This window comes from Parus major, chromosome 13 (genome assembly GCF_001522545.3).
Source record: "Parus major isolate Abel chromosome 13, Parus_major1.1, whole genome shotgun sequence".
Lineage (NCBI taxonomy): Eukaryota > Metazoa > Chordata > Aves > Passeriformes > Paridae > Parus > Parus major.
In genome coordinates, this window is record NC_031782.1 from 15,587,921 (window position 1) to 15,607,142 (window position 19,222).

At 53.5% G+C, this 19,222-nt stretch overlaps 2 protein-coding genes across 6 annotated transcripts in view; one reads left to right on the plus strand and one right to left on the minus strand.

Annotated features, from left to right (window-relative positions):
• Positions 1–7,375: 7,375 nt before the first annotated feature.
• HDAC3 (histone deacetylase 3) lies at positions 7,376–16,793 on the minus strand. 3 transcript variants are annotated; one of them, XM_015641519.2, is made up of 16 exons: positions 16,679–16,793; positions 16,318–16,400; positions 14,252–14,394; positions 13,175–13,256; positions 12,945–13,001; positions 12,801–12,856; positions 11,433–11,566; positions 11,106–11,186; positions 10,942–11,015; positions 10,747–10,811; positions 9,980–10,069; positions 9,813–9,871; positions 9,271–9,350; positions 8,824–8,981; positions 8,439–8,549; positions 7,376–8,299 (listed from the first exon to the last, which is right to left on the minus strand). In XM_015641519.2, exons 1-15 carry the CDS (start codon positions 16,731–16,733, stop codon positions 8,480–8,482), a joined length of 1,287 nt encoding a protein of 428 aa, XP_015497005.1. In that variant the 5' UTR covers positions 16,734–16,793; the 3' UTR covers positions 7,376–8,299; positions 8,439–8,479. The 3 variants fall into 3 exon arrangements, with proteins under 3 accessions (XP_015497005.1, XP_033373572.1, XP_033373573.1); XM_033517681.1 differs by having other exon boundaries at positions 7,376–8,549; XM_033517682.1 differs by lacking the exon at positions 16,318–16,400 and having other exon boundaries at positions 7,376–8,549; positions 16,679–16,778.
• A 1,820-nt stretch (positions 16,794–18,613) lies between these two features.
• The window catches only part of RELL2 (RELT like 2), an 11,389-nt gene continuing 10,780 nt past the window's right edge, over positions 18,614–19,222 (plus strand). Inside the window, exon 1 of one of the 3 annotated variants that reach the window (XM_033517669.1) lies at positions 18,614–19,166. The gene's annotated coding sequence lies outside the window, so the exon portion shown is untranslated. The remainder of the gene's footprint in view (positions 19,167–19,222) is intronic. The other 2 variants (XM_015641516.3, XM_015641518.3) reach the window with 2 other exon arrangements.

A 19,222-nucleotide genomic window follows, 5' to 3' on the forward strand; every position in this document is an offset into this window, starting at 1 on the left:
TCCTAAAAATTATTGCCCGTGCCCCACACAATTATATAATTTTACAGGTTTTAAAAAAACTTTATATTTCAATTTTTATTTTTTTTAAAAAGTTCCACATTAGGATGAGCATCCAAAACTTTGTGTTTTCTCTTGTGGGATGGGAGAAAGGGTTGAAGGTGGATATGAGGGGGAAATCAGCTTTGAGTTGGGGTAACCTCATTTAGGATCAAATCCAGCTGGATCTGAGGCTGGAAATTCTTTTTGCTTAAAAATTCTGGTCTGAAATTCTTTTTGCTTAAAAATTTTGTCACCTCCTGAGCTCCCCTGGTTGCCTCTCCTTCCATTTTACACTTCTATTTCCCTTGCTGCACAAACATTCAAAATCCTCAGGAAAATGCCAGCAATTTGTATTAAAACCAAGATATTTTACACACACAACCCTTAAACGTTGATGCCACACTGCCCTACGTGGTGACATCTGAGAAATTTCATTAAATTTCATTTCTATTAAATTCCACCTTAGGATGAGCACCCGAAACTTGGTGTTTTCTCTTGTGGGATGGGAAAAAAGGGTTGAAGATGGATATAAAGGGAGAAGCTGGAATGGGGTGAGCAGGTGTGGCCCTAGGAGAGGTTTTGGGATGAAGGGATCCATGGAAAACCCTGCAAGCTGCTCCCTGAGCGTTTCAAGGCAGGAATGGGCCAGGGTTCAAATCCAGCTGGATCTGAGGCTGAAATTTCCACGGAAATCTTGTGAATCTTTTTCCCCTCAGGATCAGTTCAAAAAGGGCCAAAAACATCACTCAGGAAGGAGGTGAAAAAACCCATGAAAAAAATCCAGGTTCTCAGGATTTTTAAAAAATTTGGTTACGAATTTAAGAGCAGAGGGGATGAGCAAGAAAAGCAAGGGGGTTTAAAATCTGGAAGAGATGGATAAAGCAGTGATGGAGGTGATGGGAGGTAAAAGGAAGGAATTGAGCAGGAATTCTGAGCCCTGTGATGGGAGAGCAGGGCTGGGTGTGGGGTACGAGCTCCCACCGCCCTGCAAAGCTGCACAGGGAAAGCCCTTACATAACTTATATAACTTATATAACTTACATCACTTATATAACTGCAAAAATGCCTTTCCAGCGCTTTTTGTGGGGTCAGGGTGAGGCTGAGCCAGAGCTGGGCTCTGAGGTGATGCCTGGGGTGAATGGAGTGGAGAACACGCAGGATGGGACACCCAGGATGGGAGGCTCGGTTTTATTGCTGTTTTTATATATATATATATATAAAATAAATAGGGGGAAGTCCCCCTGCGTGGCAGGGGACGAGTGAAGGTGGCACAGGGTCAGCAGGAGCTTGGCAGGGCAGTGGGGTTTGAGGAGAAGGTGTTTTTGCAGTGTTTCTGCATAAAAAAGGGGCATCAGGGGAGGAGGTGTGGGGACAACTCAGCCCGTGAGCAATGGGGGGATTGAAAGCACGGCAAAACCCGGCCCTGGGGCTCCAAACCCGGCTTATTCCAGCACATCCCGGTGACTCAGCCTGGCAGGGCTGGGACAGCACAAGGGACACATCGGGGTGGCCCAGGCTGGGCAGGCAGGATTGGGATAGCCCGGCACCGCCGGTGTGGGGGGCACCGGGGAGATGGGGGAGCCCCACGGCAGAGGGAATGCACGATCCCCGATTCCTGCTTCATTTCATGGCACAAAACCCTGCGAACCCCCGCTCCTGCTCCCCAAATTCCCCGTGACGAAGCACCCTGAAGGCTGGGGACGTGCTTTGTGCGCACCCCCCTTTCCCCGGCAGCAGATGGAGACCCACTCCCGATTGTGTTCCCGTCACGGGCAGGAGAAAGAATGACAAATGTCCCAAAGAAAGCTCTTTGGGAGGACAAAAGCTCCTTGAAATAGGAGCTGAGCTGTTTTTTCCAGGGACGGAGGGAGGGGGGGAAGAAGAAAAAGGAGGAGGAGGAGGAGGAGGAGGGGGATGATGGAGGGGAGGGATGCGCACGCAGCCAGCACTTCCCGTCTTTGTCTGGAAAAGGAGGCCACGGGGGGAGCCGGGGGATGCAGGGGGGATGCAGGGGGGGATTCAGGGGAGGATTCAGGAGCCTCGTCAGCGCCACGTCAGGGGAGCAGCTGATCCCAGCTCCCAATCCGGGCGCGCTGAGCTCATCCCGGGAGCGGAGCCAGCGCGGCTCAACTGCGCACACCTGGCGGGTGAAAGCGACACTGCAGGGACAGCGACACAGCACGGGGGGCGAGGGGAAAACCCCCCGGCTGCACGGCAGGAACCCCCCCGACAGGAGCGTGAAGGAAGAAATCTATTGCAGAACTCCCTGGCCTAACTCAGGGTTCAGGCAGGGGCTTCTCAAAGTTTAAATCGCCCCCCAATAAATCACTCAATTGGGGTGATGCCCCGCTGAGAGAGTTTTGGGGAGTGTGGTGGGCACTGCAGGCAGGGCCGGGCTCCCAGTGGCTCCCAGTGGCTCCCAGTAAGGCCCAGGCAGCAGCACGAAGCCCACCAGGAACACCCCGGGTGCTCCTTGCAGTGGCAGCATCCTGGGACAGGCAGGAGCTGCAGCCCCAGCCCCGGGTGCAGGTGCCACCTGCAGCCCCCCAAAGGCGAGGACTGTCCCCAGGTGAAGCCACTGCAGTGATGGGGACAGCAGCAGCTCCTCACGCCCAAGGATTCCTCCCTGGGACGCAGCCTGACCTCACTCCCACTCGCTTTTCCACGAGTTAAAAGCACCAGGGAAACCCCTGGCTGCTCCAGGTGCCCCAGGGATCTGCTGAAATGGCAGGAGAAGAGCTGCTGGCCCTGAAACAGCAGGAAAAGTCAGCCCAAGACAAGCAGGTTTACCCCTGGTGTGAGGGGTAAACATTGAAAAGTCTGCAGAAAGTTTGGGAGGTGGGAAGAAATTCCCTCCAGGCTCTGATGAACATGGGTGTGTGAAAAATGAGGTTCACATATTTTTTATAGAATTAAAAAGTTTAATAAAAAGACAATTAGGAAATAAAAAGAAAGTAAAATATACAGATGTGGCTGGGTGTCTCTGCATTCAGCCAAGAGGGCACACCTTACTAACAAAGGATTGTCCCTTAAAAACAGAACCCTACATATCCATAAATTCTCATACACAATTCAAACATTCTTCCTAGGATTTTTGGTGTTCCTCTGTGTAGTTTTTCCTTGCCTCCTTCCCAACAGATCAATCTTCTTGGTGCCACTGGGTTTTACATCCTTCAAAAACAGGTGCCATGAATTTTTCCTTTGGAGAGCTTGGAGGATTTCTTGTCTTCATCTGCACAAGATAATCTTAGGATGCAGGGGGGTCTCTGACTATTTTCTTTTTTAGTCTCTGGATTATATAAACAAAAAGTAGTTTGTGCTTTAATATCACGTTATAGCCTAACATATATATATTATACCACTGCTTCTAAGTTTCATCAATAACAGAAATAAAGGGAATTGTATTAATACAACTCAATTTTTTAATCTTATACATATAACTTTCATTATAATATTTGCAAAAAGCCAATAATACGATATGCATTTATAACAGGTGGGAATCAGGGAATGCAAACACTTCCCAGACCAGCCAAGAGCCTACCTGTGCTTACAGACTGTGTGTGTGAGATTAGGAGTGATTTTGGTGTCCAGGAATTCCAGGGAACAGCTTCAAACCCTCTCCTGGGGCTCACAGGGAGGGGGAACCCCACAGGTCCTGCAGGAATCATTTCCACCTGCAAAGTCCAGGGAGAAAGTTCCCGGCCCAGGCTTCCTCCAGAAAGCAAAGGAACATTTATTTCCCAGCAGTGCTGCTCCCAGAGCCCTGCCAGAGCACCCTGGGGCTGCTCCCCAGCACCACCCCAGAGAAAATGAGAGGCAAGAGCAGGGAGAAGGTGAAGGGATGAGAGCCCCCAGCTCCAATCAGGTAAATCTTGATTTATTTGAAGAGAATATTTTCACCAGGGTGGTTAAATACCAGAGAAGGGAGCTCAGTTATGCTGAGAGAGGAGCTGGGACAATGTCTGGCCTTGCAGGGGCTCCAATTTGGCTGCAAAATGCCCTGAACAACCCCAAACTTTGGGGATTCCTTTTTTTTTTTTGACTGGCCTTACTTGGGGCAGGAAGAAATGGGCCTGAGCCCTCCCATGGGCCTGAGCCCTCCCTTTGAATCGAAATCATCCTGTGATGATGGAAGGAGCCTGGTGAGCTCCCCCTCAGCAGGAACTTTTGGATTTACCAGCTCCTGGTTTGTGGAGCTCCTGGTTTCTCCATTTTTCCTGAGAATATTCCAGAGGGAGAGAGAAGTTTCTGTCCCTGATTTTCTGCCCCTTCTCAGCCAACGATGGCAGATCAGGAACAGACAGAGGAAGAGCCACAACTGCAGAATTCCCAAATTCCTCTGAGGTGACAGAGCTGGGGACACTGGGGTGGATGAGGAAGGGGAGGGAGGTTTTGGCTGGAGAAGATCCTGATGCCTGCAGCCCTGTGAGGCAGAGGAAGGGATGTCAGAGTATCCTGGGGGTCTGAGGGCACGGGAAGAGCACACAGGGGTGCTGGAAAGATGCTCACAGAGCCAGGAACAGGAATTTTGGAAATTCCAGCACTGCCAGGGAAGCCCAAAGCTTCAGGCACAAGAGAAACTTTGATTTGGGTCCACACGAGGTGCTCAGGGCCCTGACCCCCAGCTTGGCTGATTGAAACCCCAGTGCCCATTGAGGGCATCTCCAGATCCACGGGGTACGAGTGAAATCCATCCTGGATCTGACCTCACGGACCTGAGGGGACCCTGAGTGCCAGGAATGCTCTGGACTATGTAAAATGAGTAAGGAATCCCTGAGGAGCTGCATCCAAGGAGTTACAGACAATATCCCCAGGTCCAAACGGAATCCAGGAACACCTGGGCCCATACTGAGACCCTCAGTGTTGAAATCCTCCCCAGTGAGTTCAGACTGGGGGAGTTGTGTGGGGACACCTTATCTGGGGCTTCCCACCTTTAATGGGGCTGAGGAGAGGGGTGGAGAGAGACTTTTTATCAGGGCCTGCTGTGACAGGAGGAGGAAGGTTTGGCACTGGAAGAAGGCAGGTTTAGCCTGGGCAGAGGAAATCCACAATGAGGGTGGTGGGGTAATGCTGAGAGGAATTAATTAAGGTTGTGCTTGGGAGGGAGATTTTAACAGCCCTAGCACTGAGAGGTGGTGGAGAGAGACTTTGGAGCAGAGCCTGTGGTGCCAGGACAAGGGGTGAGGGATTGAAACTGAAGTGGGGAGGGCTGGCAGAGGATTTGTTAGGCCAGAAGTTCACACAGGGAAGCTGCAGATGTGCAGCAGGAGCAAACTCTGCTCCTGGTGACATCCAGGCCCCAAAGCTGTCCCTGATGGGCTCTGCAGCGCCCTGGCACCCCCAGCCAAGCCCTCCTGCAGGACCTGAGTTGTCACTGACCTGTCCCACACAGACAGGGCTGAGCTCAGCAGCACAGACCTCCAGGAAACACCTCTGGTTCTCCTCCCTGCAGGTTAATTCTGCCCCAGGAGGAACGAAATCCACACTCCCAAGTCCCATGGACATCTCTACCTATGAAATTCAGTGAACAGAAAATAATCAGAACACTCAGGGGGGTCAGTGCCTGCCAAGTTCCCCCTTTGCTCAGCACAGAGGGAGGGAGATGACTTCAAAGCACTTTTGCATCCCCAAACTCTCAGGGCCTAAAAGATGAGAGAAGGGGAAGAGATGACACCCCATGGCTGTGCTGCACCTTCTCCAGGGAATGGGACACCATCCCAGGCTGTGGCAGTGCCTGGAGGGGCAGCAGGGAATGCTCCTGATTCCCTGGGCTGAGGGAGGTGAGGAACAGGGTTTAGGGGAGTGAAAGCCAGACCTGGCTGGGCAGCACATCCCAAAATCAGCTCCTGTCAGTGCTGGGTGGCTTCTACAGGGAAAGCAGGCACTGGAGAGCCCCCAGAACAAGGATGTTCTCATCCCAATTTCCTTCCCACACAGGGGTGCACAAACCTGCCAGCTCATGCCAGGCCTGTGGAACAAGCCCCAGGAAATGCTGCAGTGAGTTCATTAATTTGGGGTTGCTGTGTTTTGGGGCTCTGGGGACCAACACAGCCAGGACAGAGTCAGGTAAAGCAGGGAGAAAAAGAAAAAAAAAAGGCATTTTATGTGATTCTTTGTGAGAAATTAAGGCAGAAGGTTTATTATTGCCCAGGAGGGCATCTCCAGGAGATTCTGTGGAGAAAGGGCAGTGCCAGCCTGGCCACGCTCCTGGTGCCAAGGTGTGGGAGCTCACACAGGGAAGTGAGAGGTGCAGCAGGAGCAAACCCTGCTCCTGTGCCCTGCTGCCAGGCAGTGCCCCAGAGCCCCCAGAGCTGGCTGAGAACACAGCCAGGACTCTGCTCCCACCCCAAACCCCACCCTGGGGCTGCAGCTCCTGCCCTGCAGCAGCGCCGTGGAGCCTCCATAGAATTCCAGCGGTCCAGGAGCCACCTGGTGTCCGAGCACGGCTCTGCACAGGGCCCCTCACACACTGAAACAGAGAATCCAGCCTGTTCCAGCTGTAAATATCCTCCCATCGGGGATAATTCCAGGGTTGGGGCAGCCACAGCTTCTCTGGGCAGCCCGTGCCAGGGCCTCCCCACTCTCACAGGGAGGAATTTCTTCCCAATATCCATCTATCCCTGTCCTGTGGCAGTGGGAGGCTGTTCCCTGTGTCCTGGCACTCCCTGTTTTTGTGGTCTGGTATTTGGAGAAAGCCTCTCTCACCCTCATGGTTATGACATTATGATGCCTTTCCCAGCTCAGCTCTCCCTCCTCAGCTGGAAGGATCCTGATCCACCAAACCCTTCCTCACACAGGAGCTGTGTTAGACCTCTGATCATCCTTCTCCACCCCCAGTCTGATTCCATCACAATTTATTTTAATTCTAATTGTATCACAATTCATTTCTGAGGGATTTCTCTGGGCACCCACTGGGAGTAACCCTGACTTCCCTGCTTCGTGTTTTAGTGACAAGAACCACAAAACAGTCCCCAAAAGGGCTTTGGGACAGTGAGAGTGCAAAGTGCAGGTGCTGTTACAGACACTGCAACTCACAAAAACCACAGCATTTAAAACAGCTGAAGGAAAGATTTCCTGAATCATCTCTGCAGCTCCCTGAAAAGCTTTTGCTGGACTGGGAGGCGTAACAGGAGTGTCCACCCCACTCAGCCTCTTGAAAGGGAGTTCAGGGTGCTCCCCTCATGTGCAGTGATGCCAAAAACTCACCAACATTTACTCTGAGGAGAAGAATTCCCTCCATTCCTTCAGTGGATGTCACTGCCCTGCCAGGGACACGCTCGACCCTTGGGAGAACAGGAGCCAACAAGGTGTGGGGATTAAAGAGACCAACAACAGGTCAGGTAAGAAAAATACTGCCTCTTCTTTAATGTTCAAAGACATCAGTAAACAAACAGAACCGTACAGACAGAGGCTGAACCCCCCCACATCCCCAAACAGCACGTTCCAAACCATCACAGGTACCAGGACTCGGGACAAGAAGCAGCAAAATCTGGGGCTGGAGGGATCCAAGAGATATGGCCAAGAGAAATCTCTGCTGGGTGAGGGTAGGAACAGAGCACTTGGAGGAAGCAGCTTCCCTCACCCAGCAGCAGAGCAACATCTGCTGGGTACAGCCCAGGGAACTGTCTCCCCCCAGAGCCCACATCTCCTGCTGACACACAGGAGGGACCACGTGGGAATTGGGAAACGCAGCTGGGAGCTACAGCAGAGCTGCAGGACACACTAAGCACTGACCTGGGCAGCTAAACCTCTGTTCCACAGGGATTTAAGCCTCCCAAGGAATAAACACAACAGGGAGGCTGTGTCCAGCTCAGCCAAGTGCTGCAGAACTCGTTTTGTGGATGCAGATCTGGGCGTGGGGGGAAGGAATGAGCCTGTGTTCTGCACACATCCTTCCACCCCACTCCATCGAGCTGCTCCCCGATCCAAGGACAGCCTGACCCCTACACCCCACAAGTGGCCTGGTCTTCTCCAGTAATTCCTGGAGCTGTGGAGCATCAGCTGGTTGGAAGGGCCATGAGGAGCAGCTCTCAGTGCAGGCTGCAGAGGACAGTGGGGTGGTACCTGAGTGGAGGTCAGGGACAGCAGGATGGATCCCGAGCTGCTGCAGAGAGGCAGAAATCGGAGGCACAGCTGCTCCAGCTCCCACCTGGCTGGCAGGAGCCTGCATGGCAATCATGGAGCGTGGCTCAGGCTCTGAGGGCAGTCACACAGCTGCCAGCCAGGACTCAGAATGGCTCCATTCCCACAGCGGTGACAGCTGGAACCGTGACACGGTGACAAGGAAGGAACACACATCACCTCTGTGCCTCTCCAGGTGGCAGGAGCCTGCAGTGGGGCTGTCTCTGCTGCCACCACACGCAAACTAAGATGAAGAGAGGGCTAAAACTGGCTCCTACAGGGCCCAGTTATGTGCTCCAAGCATCCGTGTCCAGAGCCCTCAGATCTCCACGTCGCTCTCTTTGTCGTTGTCGTGGTCACCGTCGTAGAACTCGTTGGGAGCTTCAGGCCTGGGGGAGGAGAAATCCCTGTCAGTGAGGAGAGAGACTGGAACCCTTGGGGCCTGAGGGAATGCTGTGTTAGGAGACCACAGAAGCTCCTTGGGTAGAACCAGAGGCTTGGAAGTGACTTCCCTGCCCAAGAGAATGAGATGGGCTTTAAGGTCCCTCTTCCAACCCTAAATTCTGAGATTCTTGGACTTGTTCTAGGACTTGGATGGATTCCTGTGTGTCCCCTGCCAGGGACAGAAAGGGAAGCCCATTGCTCCAGCCCAAGCTCTGGTACCTGCTGTAGTTTTCCTCGGAGCCCCTCTCCTCGGGATCGGGCTCATCCGTGCGGTCGTAGCTGAGCAGGTCCGAGGGGACGTCGTGGATCTGCACGCTGGGAGCGTGGTTCAGCATCTTCAGGTTCTCAAATATCGTCTGCCTGATCTGATCCAGGTACTACAGGGACAAAACATCAGCACAGTGGGACGTGTCACAGCTCTGTCACCTGCCTGTGCCACCTCTGTGCTGGCCAAGAGCAACAAAATCTGTGCAAAGAAGTCACTTATGAGAGCAGAGGGGGTGGGACAAATTCAATTCTTGACACTCAAGCACACAGGAAACACAGAGAGAACCCAGCTGTTGGGTTTTTTTGGGCTGAGCTGCAGCTGGTTTCACAGGACAGAGCATCAACCACAGGGTGTTGGAAATTCCAAGCTGATATTGCAGCATGGCTGCAAGCACTCACCTGCCTGGAGTTCTGGTTCTCAATCCTGGTGCTGACATCAGGGTGAAGGGTGAAGTCTGGAGCGAAGTATTCAAAGTACTCTGAGATGGAAGAGGCAGAGTTAGAGCACAGAGGGCCAGGAGCTGTGCAGAGAGCAGAGCTCACCCTCCCTGCCTGGGAGAGAGCAGAGCTTAAAAAGCACAGTGATATTCAACTCTGAGTGCAAGGGATGAGCCAAAACAACAGGGCAAACAACAGGAAATGGTGCAAACCAAATCACACGGGACACACAGGGCTGTGTCTGCCCAGCAAAGTGGGTGGGGGGAGATCACAGCATGGTTTGGGCTGGAAATAACCTTAAATCTCATTCCAGCCCCCTGCCATGGGCAGGGACACCTTCCACTAGACCAAACCCTATCCAAGCTGGCCTTGGACACTTCCAGACATGCTAAGGCCATCTCCAAGGTCAGGAAGTGCTGACACTTTGGCCCTGGTCAATGCAGAGCAGAACATCCCAAGCACTCCAGCTGAGCTAATGAGGAGAAAAGGCAACTCCAACTCACCACTGTACGGGAGCTCGTCACTAATTGGTTCATCCACGAGCAAGGATGTTTCATAAGTCCTGAAAAGGTGGAAAAAGAGGAGCTCAGTTCACTGAGGGGGACATGGGAAATGCAAGGACAAACCCCACAGAACAGCCCAAGCCCCTCACCAGGCAGGGAGGACTCACCAGCACCGTGCCACGTTCCGGACTGTGTAACCTCCTCCTCCCAGCACCAGCAAGGGGATGTTGAAGCTCTTCACGTACTCCACACATTCCCTACAAACCCCAAACAGGAAAATGCCAGAGCTGGAAACTGCAGCACAGGTTCACATGTGAGGAATGCCCCCCTGAAGTCCCAACACCACCATGGCTGGTGTGATACACCTGGAGCTTCCACCCAGGAATCACCACCACAGGGCTTGGCTTGGAAAGGACCTTCAGGCTCATCCCATCCCCATGGCAGGGACACCTCCCACCATCCCAGGCTGCTCCAGCCTGGCCTTGGGCACTGCCAGGGATCCAGGGGCAGCCCCAGCTGCTCTGGGCACCCTGTGCCAGGGCCTGCCCACCCTGCCAGGGAACAATTCCTGCCCAATATCCCATCCAACTCTGCCATTCCCTGGGTCCTGTCCCTCCATCTCTTGCCCAAAGTCCCTCTCCAGCTCTCCTGGAGCCCCTTTGGGCTGTGAGGTCTCTCTACAATGTTCTCTTGTCCAGGTGAACATTCCCAGCTCTCCCAGCCTGGCTCCAGTTCTCGGATTATCTCCATGGCCTCCTCTTCCTTCACCCCCTGCAGTACCTCGTACAAAGCCTCATTCTCAGACCCTCTCCAGTCACACAAATGTTAAAAAAAAACCCAAAAACTGCTGGCTGGCCAAAGGAAATGCTCCAACCTCACAGCAGAGACTCCTCAGAGCCCTTCAGGTGGTTTTTTACAGCCCTGCTGTACTTACCCATGGCCTCTTATACTGAGGTTAAAACATCCCAGCCGGTCACAGCCCAGGGAATCAGCACCACACTGGGGAACAGAAAAACAAGGGAATCTTGGCATTGCTCTCCAGATGCACACCAGGGCACAGAAGGTGACACAGGTTCAGCCCTGTGAGCCCTCTGAAGGTGTGGATGTGTGCAGAGATTCCCTTCCTTACCTGCAGGACTATGCAGGTGGGCTGATAGTAATCTACCACCTGGTTAATGACTGGCTGGAAGAGGTGCTTATAACCTTTGGGAAGAGAGGTGGATTTGTCATGGCTCTGGAGCAGAAGGAGCAGGAAACCCCTGGGGCCAAGGGGAAAGGGGAGGGAACACCTACTTTGGTCATCGATGCCGTCTCGGAGGGGCACATTGAGACAATAGTAACGGCCACTCTCTGCACCAACCTCGTACATGTCACCTGCAAAACAGGACAGTCACAACAGCCCTGAGACTTCAGAGCTCTGCCAAGGCCACATCTGAGCTGGCCTGAGTCTTTCCACCTAATCAGAACCCCCTTCTTACCAGCAACTACAGCTCTAATCCTCTCTAACCACCTTCTCCCACCATTTCCCCCTGCAGCTCGATTTTGTGATTTATTTTTTTTACTCCAGCAGAGCTTCCAAGGGATTCTGAAGCAGGTTCCCACTAGAAACTGGACACCTACCTGTGCCAGGAAAGAAATAGTTGCCATATTTGTGAAATGACACTGTCATGACACGATCTGTCAGGTAGAAAGCCTCCTGCACCCCGTCCCCGTGGTGGATATCGATGTCGATGTACAGCACACGGGGGTGATACCTGGGGAATAAATCCAAGTTTGGATTCCAGGCATTTGCACACCCTCAAACATCTTCCTCTGATGTGCTTGGAAAGTGGTATTTAAAACATTTTCTTCTGAGGGGGTTGGAAATGGATATTAGAACAAAAAGGTTTTTAGGTGGGGCTAAAAATGTCTTGGAAAAGAACTTGTTTAAGCAGCTGGGTGTTCAAAAGTTGCAGCTTCCTGTTTCCAACCTGCTCATAAGTTAATCTTTAAGAGCTCCAGTGATTTTAATCACATGAGGAAATGAAAGGCAAGCTGGCATGGAGGAGGTGGGAACTGGAGCACTGTGCCCCAGCTGGTGAGCACCAAAAATTCCAGGCTGGGCTGGATTCACTGCAGAAGGAGCCAGGGACACAGAGAAAGAATCAAATTGAAAAAGCAGCCACCTGCTGCAGAAATGGATCCTGGAAACAGGCAACAAAAGAACAGGGCATAAAGAATATCCCATGAGGGGTAACTGGGCTGTAGTTGAGGCCTCTGCTGGATGGGATTAGGAAATGGGAGTGCAGGGATAGCCAGGGAAATCCTGGGGTTCCAAATAGGGCAGGGAAGGGGGAACAAGAAATCCCAGTACATCCCATAAATCTGACTTTGAGAGCAAGTGAACTTGCCAGCAGCCACAGAACTATTGTTTGATCAACTCCAAATCCTTTTTAATTCTGTGACAACTTGTCTGAGGCTCAGTGACAAGGAGGACACTTTGAAGTACCAAAAAAAAAAATAAAAATCTCAGATCAATTCAAGAAACTAAAGTTATTTCTGTAACTTTTCCTCTCATTTTGGATTTATTTTTCATTTTCTGAAATGACAAAATACCCTGACTCTTTTCTATGGAGGCCACCACGTGCAGCCCAAGTCCTGCTCTTAAGGTGCTCAAACAACTCCAGAAAGATTTGAGTCATTTCTGTGTCTCCAGTGAACCAAAACTTGCATTTACCTACAAAAGGTTCACTGTGGCAAAAAGGCTGAGGAGCCCCTGAAATGGGACTGAAGAACTCTTTTGTATCCCTCGAGCTCCCTGCAACAAAACTGGAGTCAGATGTTCCAATGCTCAAACCCTTTCTTGTGTCTTAAAGATAAGGCCAGGACAAAAATGAAGTTTTTGAGCTTGCTGGATTCCAGAAAGGCAAATGAGGCAGGGAAACAGAGGGAAAAAGGCAGAGGGAAAGCAGAAAGCAGCAGGCAGCAGAGTTCAGCCCCTGCCCTTACTTGAGCAGCTCCAGGATGCCGATCACGATGTCATTGACGTAACAAAAACCCGAAGCCTGGAAGAGAGAGAAACCCCAACAGCTTTAGAATGAGATCAACACAGAGCCCAGGCCACAAAGACAAGAGGAACCCACAGATCATTACCTCAAACTTTTTGGCATGATGGAGGCCCCCTGCCCAGTTTATGGCAATGTCACAGATCTAAGAGAGGAAAAAGAAGTGAGTTTAAAGTGACAAAATGGTGACAAAACCCCTGTACCCTCCTTCCCACTTCCACCTGCCCATCCCAGGGGTCCCACAACACCCTCCTGGCTTTTCCTCCTCCTCCAAAGCTCCAGCTGGGTTCCACAAGACCAGCACCTCAGCCCCCTTACCTTGTTGTTCAGCTGTGTTGCTCCCTGCAGGGAGGCCCCAGTGTAACGAGAGCAAAATTCAAAGAGGCCTGGGAACACTGGGCTGAAAAAGAAACCACATTCAAACCCAGAACATCTCATTCCTCCCCTGTCTCCAGAGCAAAGCCAAACTGCCCACAGGTAACACCTGGGTGAGAATAAAGCTCAGCTGTCTGTGAAAGAGTTAATTTGGGATCAGGATCACTCTGACCCTGCTGTAACTGAGCCCCAGCAGGGGAGTGAGCTGCCTGAAAACACAGTGGGACACACAGGGAATTCAATAATGATTCCCAAAGCTTCCAAACAAGCCTTGAAAAGGTTTCACTGCACCCAAACCCTGTCAGAGTCTCCTGCCCACAGCTGGGATGTGAGACACTGCCTCAGGAAAGGGGGGCAGACTGTGATAGCTCCCAATCCCAGGGTGATCTGGGTTGGAAGGGAACTTAAAGCTCATCCTGTTCCACTTCCTGACACCTTCAGGTGGCAGAGACACCTCCCACCATCCCAGGCTGCTCCAGCCTGGCCTTGGGCATTTCCAGGGATCCAGGGACAGCCCCAGCTGCTCTGGGCACCCTGTGCCAGGGCCTGCCCACCCTGCCAGGGAACAATTCCTGCCCAATATCCCATCCAACTCTGCCATTCCCTGGGTCCTGTCCCTCCAGCCCTTGTCCCCAGTCCCTCTCCAGCTCTCCTGTCAGCTCCCTGTGTGGCCTTCCAGTACCACAATGAGGTTACCCCAAAGCTTCTCCAGGCTGAACAATCCCAGCTCTCCAGCAGAGCTGCTCCATCCCTCTGATCATCCTGGTGCCTCCTCTGGATTTGCTCCACCAGGATGATGCTCTTTGTCCTCCAGAGCTGAATGCAGCACCCAGATTCTTACCAAAGACAGCTGCCACATTCCAGAAGAACTGGAAGCTCTCCCAGAACAAGCAGAGTCTGCAACCCAACACCCCCAAATCTAGACCCAAAGAAAGGAGCAGTGTGACATGTGCAGAGAAGGGAGGAATGGCACATTCCAGAAGAGCTGCTGGGACAGGAGCAGCTCCTGAGGGCACTCACCAGTCGTCGCCCACGTTGAAGGCGTTGAGGCTCTTGGTGAAGCCCTGCATGTTGTTGGGGCTCACCCTCTGCAGGAAGTCAATGTAATCCTCGGAGTGGAAGCGGCACATGTCGTGCTGGGACGCCTGGTAGGGCTTGAACACCTTCCAGAGACAAAAGCAGGAGTTATTTCCCATCCAAACTCCATTTCCTCGGGCTGGAAGAAATCTTGAGGTAACTGACAAGTGGTTTGCACGAGGTACATAAATAAATATTCAAACACTGGTATTTGTGTTCATTTAAATTCAACAGCTGCTCCATGAAACCTGCTCTCCTTTCATAAATCCATCTCCTGCCTCTCATGACTGCAACTCTTGCCATAAAATGTCTTCCTACCCCATGGCACATTCCCCTGCTTGGGCAGAAAAATAAACCACAGCTTTTCCTTCACTGGGGGGATCATTCCTTCCTCAGTCACCAATTTCCCACAATTTTAAGCCCTTGATCTAGGGGTGGTTCTGGTGCCTTTGTAAAATTTACTGGCAGGTTCCAAATTATTTGGGGAAGCCTCCCAGAGAGATGGAAGAGTTGCATTAGTTTTGTTTCCTTTGGAAAGGAAAATGGGGGGGAATGGTCAGGGAGGTGGATGGACTCCAATCCAGGATCTCGTGGCAACACAGATTTGCCAGTTTGGCACTAAGGGCACATACCTCAGCAGAGGGGAAGTTCAAAATTAACACCACTGGGAGAGGAAATCCCACTGATAAGAGATCTTTTCTGTGATTCCCAATTTCTCTAACTTAAAGCAACCACTCTAGAGAAAAAGGGGAACGTGAACAGCTGGTCTCCAAAGGGAAACTCCTCAGGAGTTCCTGACCTCATGCTCTTGTTTTCTGGGCTGAGCAGGAAACCTTGTTCAGTTTCAGAGCACAATAAACCAAAACAAGCCCATCTCCTCCTCTCCTGGTGTTTTCCAGGTGGATTTGTGGAATTTGGTGTTTCCCAGAGGCTGCTGCCTCTGACAAACAGGGCATGAGGAAACTCCCTGAAGCAGCTGCTGAGGGGGAAGGCAGGAGCTATTCCCAGGGATCCCCCAGGAATCCTGATGGTTCATTAAACCAAACCAGACCAAAACCGATGGCAAAGAGAGAAGAAATGGCTCTCACTGGACAGCCAGAGGCTCACAAAGAAGGGATGTGGGAATCAAAGAGAAAAGGAGGGAAAAACCTGACTGAAATCTTCAGGCAGCTGCTGGCAGAACAAACCTGGCTGCTTCCACCCTTCCCAGCAATCCCACCCACGTTCCTGAGCTGGGAAAGGTGGGAAGAGACAAACCCAGCCCAACAGGATCACAGCCTTCTATTTTAAGGAGGCAGAAACAATGAAATCACAACGCTAGAACAGCAGGAGTGTTCACAGTCCCAACTGCTCCAATCCCTGCTTTTATTTGCTCCTAACTTGGCCAGTCCCTGACTGCTCAAGGATGAAGATGTCCCTGAGGTTTTCAGCTCCCCAGTGGCAACTTGTGGAAAATATAACCCCCCCAAGAAAGGAATTTCAAGATTAAAAATGCAGAGCTCTGCCCACTGCCTCCTTCAGGCAGGGATTTGCCATTTAGAAGGGCTAGGTCAGAACATTTCTTTGGTTGTTCCTTCAAGGAAAAGCCCAACTCCAGCGATGTAACTTGTGGAAATCCACACAGTGACAGTAAAAATCTGGAAGCAGAACTCTGCAAAGATTCCCCACAGTCCCCCCAAGTGCTGCATTTCCACACAGCCACTGCACTGGATGTGCTTTGATTCAGGGATTCTATTAATTAAGGAAATTTTTCCGATGTTAAACATCTAAAATTCTTTCCATAAATTGCATCTCAACAGCTGCCTGACCTCAGCAGCTCCCTGAATCCTCTACAAGTGCACCAAGAGCCCAGGACTGAGCTCCACCACCATTCCCTGGCACCCACCACCGCGGCCCCTCAGCCCAGCCCCGAGGGGCTCAGCTTTGGAACCCGCCACACTCCCCGAGCTCTCTGTGGCCTCCCCCGCTCCCCAACCGCCCGCCCCGGCTCGGGGACACGCGTGGCTTACGATCATTTTCTTGTAGAGGCCGTAGTGCAGCACCAGGCTGTGCGTGAGCGCCAGGCGGTGCGGCTTCATGGGGTGCCCCGCGCCTGGAACGGAACCGCGCGGGGTTAACGGGGCTGGGGGGCACAACGGCCGCGCCCGCCGCGCTCCGCAGCAGCTCCGAGCGCCGCCGGGGAGAGGAGGAGGAGGAGGAGGAGCGGGAACGGGGAGGAAGAAGGGAACGGGGTGAGAGGTAGGGACGGGATGAGGGGGAGCACGGGTCGGGCCACACCCCGGCCTTCACCACCGCCGGTCCCAGCCCCATGGCGGCCGCTCGGCCGCCCAGCCCCGGTGCTGCCGCGGTCCCGCCCGGCCCCGCTCGTACCATAGTGGAAGTTCCCCACGTCTGGGTCATAGAAATAGGCCACGGTCTTCGCCATGGCGGACAGGCCGCGCTCCCGCTTACGTCATCACACCGCGACACCCGCCATGGGCTGGGGGCGTGGCCGCACTGGGGGGCGTGGCCTCTGAGACCCTGACTCCGACTGGGGGCGTGGCTTTAGCGGGGGCATGGCCACGGTAGGGGGCGTGGCCACCGTCCCCGCGGTCCCGGTGTCCCCTCCCAGTTCCTTCGGGCTGGTCCCAGTCGCCACCAGCGGCTCACGGCTGCGCCCAGCCTCGCCCGGCTGCTCCCTGGTGCCCAGACAGCGGCCCTCCATCACCCCAGCTGCCCCCGGTGACCCGCGCTCACGTGGAGGTGTGCCGCAGTCTCAGCTGCCTGCGCTGTACCTGCCCCCGGATGCCGGCTGGACTCTCTCCCATCACCCTGTGTCGTCTCCCCAGTCATCCTCAGCTCCCCCAGTTACCCCTCACTGCCCCTCACCTGCTCCCAGTTACACCCAGCAGATCCCAGTTGCCCACTGGATTCTCTTCTGTAGGCCTGCAGCTGCCTCCCAGTCATTCCCAGTTACTTCCAGATGCCTGCTGGATTGTCTCACACAGTTCTACACCTGCTCCCTCACCTGCCACCAGTCACTCCTCCCTCCTCCTCACCTACTCCCAGGTGCTCCAGTTACTCCCAGCGAGCCCAGCTGGCCACTGGATTCTCTTTTCCAGGCCCCCAGTTGCTCCCCAGTTATTCCCACTTGGCTCCCAGTCACTCCCAGCCCCCCACGCCCAGGGCACAGGGGATGGGGCAGTGAGGTTTCCCTGGGACACCCACACCTTGAAGGCATTCATTCTGTTCTGGGAGAGCCAGCTCCAATCCCTGAGGGATGGGGACCTGCCACCACCAGCTGTCACCTGTCCAGGTCCCACCCTGAGAGGGTGCAGGTCCTGCAGACCTTTGGAAAGGCCAGGCAGGAGGAGGACAAAAGCTGCCTGGAAAATTGCTGGGTGTGAGGAGGCAGCAGAATGGGGGAAAACCCGGAGCTGACAAGAGATGGAAACAGGACCGTGTTGTGAGCAGAGCTGGCTGGGAATGGCAGCAAAAACCCACTCCCTGTGGGCTGGAGAGAAGGAAGGATGAACAGAGCAGGAAGCCTTGCCCAAAGGCTGAGAAAACCAAGCCAAAATCAATGCTTGGTGCTGCCAGTCTCCCGCGGACAGGAGTTTGGGATGAAGGAAGCTGTGCTGGAGACAGGCTGCTCAACCCAGCGGGGTCTCAGGGAGGGGCAGGACCCCCAGGAGCTGCCTGAGGATGGGCACCAGGGCAGATGGGCACGGGGATGTTCCCTGGCAGTGGATGCCAGGCTGGGCTTTCCAGGAGATGGAAACCCTTTGGAAGCAGCAAGAGGAGCTTCCTGCCTGTATGGGATGGGGGGAATGGCAGGGAATTCTGGCTGCAGGTGGAAGAGACAAATGTCAAGGTGTGATTAAATCGTGGGGTTATTAAATGTTATTTCTGGCTGTCTCTGTCCCCCCTGAGGGGATGCTGCCCCCTCCACACCGCTCCGTGTGTGGGTTTCCCTTCAGGATCCCAGCTCCAGCCTGGAGCAAGGATTATAGCATGATTCAGGGGACAGGACATTTCATCCCAATCCCCTGCCAGGGGCAGGGACACTTCCAGAGGAGACCCAGGACCCTCTCTCCATCACCCTGCAGGGCACAGCTGTGGCTGGGGACACTCAGAGAGGTCACCTGGCACCGAGCCCAGCACCCACTGTGGGAGATAAGTGGGATTTACACGTGCTCAACACCACGGCTCTACTGGGTGCGGTGCGGCTTCATGGGGTGCCCCGCGCCTGGAACGGAACCGCGTGGGTTCTACTGGGAACCCACGAAGCGCTGACGTCTCGGGCTGGGTGACGATTGTCCTGTCCCTTCTCCACCAGCTGCTGCCAGCAGATAACGCCTGGCTGGGGACATGGAGCCACCCAGACAGCACATCTCAGTGCCTGGCTGGGGGAACGGGGTGAGCAGAGGAGAAACACGTCCCTGCTTCCAGCTGGGATCGCTTTGCTGCCTGAGCTGTCTTTCTGGAAGCCGGTTGCTGCTCCGGGCGTCTTCACGGGTGTTGGAGCAGAGCAAGGGAAGCATCGGAGAGGGATATTTTTAGATGCTCTTTGTGCTCAGAGAGCAAAACCAGGCTGTGGTTTAACGGCCATTAGCTGCTGGGCATGTTTGAAGGGCTGAGGATTCAGGGACACGTTTGACATGATGGAATGGAGCAGCTTTGCAGACGGGACGGCAATTTTTGGGCTGAGCATTGAAGTGAAGATCCCAAGAGGAGCCTGGATCTGGGCAGCCCAGCCTGTTTAGCTGCCACGCGGGGCCAGGCTGGCTGATCCCCCAAAAGGACGTGTTCACGTGTTTGTGGGGTGACATTTGCTCCAGTGGCTGCGGAAGAGGTGCGGGAAAAGAGCGGACAAGAGGTAACGTGGAATTTATGGTGTCCTTTCCCAAAGGCACCTTCCCTCAATTCCTGTTC